We start from the raw sequence: 5169 nt of genomic DNA, 5'->3' as shown, positions 1-5169 counted from the left end.
TCAATTGGTAAGCTGTTAACTTTGAACTCGATTTTCTCGAAATCAAGTTTATGGCGTTCGGTTCGGTCTGGTCGAATCTCGACCAAATAATAGTGGTTCAGTCAGCGACAGTTGATAGTCAGAAGTGTTATTAAAAAACAAGATCGAGCAATTTTAGTTCATTTGCACAATGAAAGCCTAAAAAACCTCAGTACCCACAGGCTTTTTACTATCGTTTGTAAACAACTCAGTGTCAACGTTTACTTTTGGCTCCAACGACAATGTCTGCCTCGTTGCTGCTCCGTAGGCCCACCGCCTATTCAAAACTTCTCGAATCGATCCCGAAGCCTGAGGGGGCCCTTCCCAAACACGGTGGAATACCGCAATGGAAACATCTGAGCCTGGATCAGAAACTTCCCGCCAATGCTTGCCCGATCCATCCACCGCAATTCTTCCGGGGTCACCTCGGAGAATTTCTTTGGACCAAACCGGATGACTACGGGTTCGATCTGACCGACCCCCTGGAGCACGATGTATCCTTCCGATATGTGGAAATGAGCGACCCGAATCTGGAAATTATTTTTCGTGATGAAAAGCTGAAAAATGTTAGTAATAATTCAATCTACTGATGAACTAAATAACAGCTAATTTTAACTTTCAGATCCTGAGGGAACGTAAATTTATCAACGAACGCGATGAGATTATTTGTTCGTTGCGGCAATTTAATCGGCTGCGGTACTATTTGTGGAAACTTCATAAACATGAAATCAAGAAAGCGTACCGAGAAATGGTAGAAAATATTTTTAAATATTGATAATTCCAATTGAAGTTTGTTATTTATTTTAGGATGAAACATGGAAACTGAACTTCAGTCGCAAGAAATTAGCCGAACATATGGATAAGTTTTACGACTTTGAGGGGAAGTTGCAACGGAAGCGATGCAAAGTTTATCAAATGCGGCTGGCGAAACGACAACGGAAAGTGTTTTATATGTTTTTTTTCTATCACGGTTCGTTCATGTTTGGTATAGTAGTTTCCTTTTTTGGAAAAAAGAGACAATTTTTTGAGTAGTGATGACACCGGTTTATTTATGTAAGCCACTATTGTGATTTTGCATCATCTGCATTCATGGTCTCGCCACAATTTCTCTCTTTTCTTCAGCACAAATTGCCAAAGTCACAAATTGCCGTCACAAATTGTGGAAGACTGCCACACATTGTTGCAGACCGTCACACATTTTGGATGAAGTTGAGACATGTTTGACACATGAGATTCTCTTCATAGCCTATCCCAGCTTTAAATTTTTGTTTTTTTTAACAGGATTTTCATTCTCTGGGATGATTCATTTCTATAAGGAGAGATCCTTCTCTCATCGCAGTGTCGTTATTATAGCACTGGTTTTACACGGCTCCTGTCTGCGAGAGCCCTTGATTTCTTCAAAAACTGCGTTACGTCATATTTGAACGGCAAATAATGTAATAAAATTTGCGAAACAATAATATATTACGCTAAGGTTGCCAGAATTTTTTCCACTCCCATCCGGGCCTAGCAATTCCGGGCATTTTTTCAAAAAACCTGGCAAAATCCGGGCATGAATTTCAATTTTTCAAAAACCGGGCAAAATTTAGGTGTTATTGTATGTAAAAGCAAAGAAAAAATGCAAAAAAAAAATGAAATTAATATTTTATTAAGGTTATTGCAGACTTCCAAAAACTTTTCGGAACACTTTATTATTTAAAGGTTTATAAAAGTAAATCAGCGAAATTATTTGAAACAACCGTTGAAAATTTCCATACCGTTAATCAATTTGCTGAAACTTACTCAAAAACTTTGATTTTTTTTGGTTTCTTTGTGAAAGTTGTGAAAAATTCAGGCAATATCCGGACTTTTTTCACGATATCCGGGCAACCGGGCCGGTCCGGACTTTCTCGAAATTTTGCATCAAATATCCTGGCAAACCCGGATAAAACCGGGCATTCTGGCAAGCTTCTATTAGGCACAATCAACGTTCAAAGTACAAAAAACGTCATATGACTAACTCCGGTACGATTAGTGTTGAAGAGCTGCAAACTATTTTTATCGACCGTTTTAGACCATTAATTAGTATTAAATCGACAATTTATGGAAGAATGATTTTGCATGGTGTTAAATTACTAAAAAAAAAAATCGACAAACGTAATTCTACGTGAACTTCTCGGCCGTTCCAAATATACAACCTCTTTAACTTTTTCTTGAGAACACCAAATTATTGAGGTATGAAGAAAAGTTTAATTTGTTGTATTTTAATCCTTTTTTTGCGTTACAGCGCTCTCCAAATAAAAGAAGCATACGAGGAACAGATGGCACGATACTTCGCCAACAAAAGTCGCAAATATGAGGAAACGATGGCCGAAAATCGTTCCCAGTACGCTAGGGTAAAGTACAACTATCGGCTGTTGAAGGCGTCCCGGAAATCGTAATTCTATTTAAAAATATGGTACATGGCAGTAGGATTTTTATTCAAACTTGTATATTTTATCAGTTATTACCTGCGCTTGAAGAGAAGGCTAAGGGAGCAACACGAGTTTCGAATGCGCCGGTTGTCTATTCTCAAGAAGAGAATTCAAGAATCGAAGAAACTTTTGGTAATCTAAGTTTTTATTGTGATGTTTAGAGGACAACAACATTTTTTACAATCCTTCTCTAGAAACATTTAACTCATTGAGGATCTATAACGAGATATCTCGTTTTCTGCAATACACGTTGTTGCATTTAGAAAAATAGTGTGAGCTTCAAAAATTGAGAAACGATTCTTAAATGTTAACTTGGCACTTTGATTTAAATGAATCAACACTATTTTTTAGGATTTTGTCCAGTGCTATATCAAAGCTGATTTTTTTTCATTTAAGAAAAAGGAACGCCACAAACTTTTCTACCTCTCCGCTCAAGAGGCTGATGCCGAGCGCAAAACGCTGCTCAAAAATTTAATGCAGCAAATGCACAAAAATGTGGAACGTAGAATGGTGCAATCTAAACGGAGACAGGATCGCATTGAACGGCAGTTGACGCATCGCAAAACTCAAAATCTTACCAAGAAGTATGAGAAACGCTCCAAGGACGTGATAGCCAAAGCCATACTGAAAGCTTGGAATTCGATCGCCGTTCGTCAGCCGGACATGGCCAAGGTGTCGAGGGCTTCGATTGAAACGGCTGTCAATGTGGCGTACAATATCCACATGACCCTGGGCAAACCAACCAGCAGTACGGCTATCATCGATACGGCTAAACAGTTGATCAATGACTTTGCCAAGAAACCGTGTGAAGAATTGCCGGTCGATCACCTTACGATACGATACACCCACGATGCTTTAGTCCGGGTAATTTTGGTTGTGAAAGAAGAAATCATCAAGCAGGGATGTTTGAAAATAGAGCAGGTATAGTTTTACGTTTGAGTTCACGTTTTATTTTTAAATCTAAGTCTTCCGTTTTAGATTGCAACCAAAATGCGGGATCGCATAGAAGAAAAACCACCGACAAATTCCGCTCTTTGTGGTCCCTGGTCTGTAAAGCGCGCTGTGACGCTCCAGTCGGGTAGTTTCAACCGGGTATCGATTGGAGAGGTTGAGATAGTAGAAAAGATCGATACCGAAAGGAAAAATCTCAAGCAATCCCGTTATCGTCCACCAACTCCAGTGGCTTCTGTCTCATCGCTAGCAGAACATATACTCCTTTCGGAAGAAGACGACGATGATGACGAATTTGATTCCGATGAACTGCTGGTGATCCCATCCTCCTTGATAGCAAGGGTCGAGAAAAGTATTGCAGACGAAGATCATCCACTGATTCACTTGACTACATCTCAAAAACGTTACCTGGAGCTGAACATTTGCAAGTTTCGAACGTTTGTTCAGAGAAACGCCCTGATTCGGGCAATGGCAGCGATCGATGTGCAAAGTTTGGAGATTGTGCGCAGGAAAATGCCTAAGCCAAAGCGAACTCTGAATGCGATCGTTGAGGATGCAGCTCGTAGTATTTTGCTCTTTCCCAAACAGGAGCAGGAGTATGCTCATTTATTGCACGAGCTTATAGAATTTGTTGTATGGGAAGTCTGTGAGGAGTTGGAGGGCATTTTAAATGAGCCATAAATTTAATGGTATTTATCACATCTGGAAATTAAATTTGAACTAAATTATTTTATTGAATGTACAAATATTGTTTGTTTAAATAATGCCTAAAACTTCCTGAGTTCATAAAATAAAATAACGAAATTGTTAACATAGTTCCTTCAGTGCATCAGAATGTTGAACATGTGCGAGACAAATGTACGCGCGCAATTTTCCTCTGATTCTTACTTGATTTGCGTTACGTATATGCTTCAAGCATACAATTATGCGACCAGCGCGTTACATCAAGCGAAAAACGAGAGAACCTAGCAGCTAGCAATCTTCGTTATCTAACGGAGAAAGAGTGAAATTCTTTCTGCTTTGCTGTTTACCGTCATAGCCAGCCTATATGGTGTGAAAGATAGTATTTTTTTCTATATCATTCTCTCTGTTTAGAGTCATAATCATCACACAGCAAAAAAAAATGTAACGCTGGCCGATGTAATTTATGAAGATGTAAGCATACCTATGTATTTTTTTGGATAATCGTTTTAATATTACATCTTTTCTATGTACACCATGCGAGCAGGTCTTTTTGTGTAATATCACAACCAGCAATGTAGCATCACATCAAGTAGTCAATGTTTATCCAAATTGACATTTGATTTGCTATACGTATCAAAAAGTTGGTGGAGGTTTGCAAGGCTCAGGAAGATTTGTTTTTCTAGTGAGTATGATCGATCTTCTCAAAAAAATTTAGCAAAACCATTCAGTAAGGTTTCATTTTCTATTTTTCTCTGCAGGGTCATTTCGCCCAAGGACACCGTCGAGAATGAAAAATTTAGAAAGATTTGAAACCACCCGGATGAAAAGATGAGTATTTTTTCCGATCTGATTATCCTCAATGAGCTCATTTCCAATTTTTTTTTAGGAAGGAACTGTTACGGATTGAAAACACACGCTGGCTGTTTCTTCCTAAGGATACGGAACCTCGAACTTCAAATCTTACTGATACGATGCCTCCATTTCCGTTGAATAATTGTCAGCTATGAAAAACAGTTTGAACAGCTGTCGTTTCATGAAAAATTATGTTATCAGAAGTGGTCAG

At 38.7% G+C, this 5169-nt stretch overlaps 1 protein-coding gene across 1 annotated transcript; it reads left to right on the top strand.

The window, feature by feature from the left end:
• The first annotated feature begins 202 nt into the window (after window positions 1–202).
• Window positions 203–4168, top strand: LOC129748607 (uncharacterized). Its single transcript, XM_055743267.1, has 7 exons — window positions 203–584; window positions 641–769; window positions 826–956; window positions 2285–2434; window positions 2501–2603; window positions 2868–3392; window positions 3450–4168. The coding sequence occupies exons 1-7, from the start codon at window positions 261–263 to the stop codon at window positions 4101–4103; spliced, it is 2016 nt and encodes a 671-aa protein (XP_055599242.1). The 5' UTR covers window positions 203–260; the 3' UTR covers window positions 4104–4168.
• Window positions 4169–5169: the final 1001 nt, after the last annotated feature.

This window comes from Uranotaenia lowii, chromosome 2 (genome assembly GCF_029784155.1).
Source record: "Uranotaenia lowii strain MFRU-FL chromosome 2, ASM2978415v1, whole genome shotgun sequence".
NCBI classification, from domain to species: Eukaryota; Metazoa; Arthropoda; class Insecta; order Diptera; family Culicidae; genus Uranotaenia; species Uranotaenia lowii.
Note: the sequence above shows the minus strand (reverse complement) of the source record. Positions and strands in the feature narration are given on the sequence as shown.

Coding starts and splice junctions, on each gene's coding strand:
- LOC129748607 (XM_055743267.1), top strand. CDS start 261: ATGTCTGCCTCGTTGCTGCTCCGTAGGCCCACCGCCTATTCAAAACTT. Junction 585..640: donor GTGATGAAAAGCTGAAAAAT/GTTAGTAATAAT, acceptor TTTAACTTTCAG/ATCCTGAGGGAACGTAAATT. Junction 957..2,284: donor CGGCTGGCGAAACGACAACG/GAAAGTGTTTTA, acceptor TTTGCGTTACAG/CGCTCTCCAAATAAAAGAAG.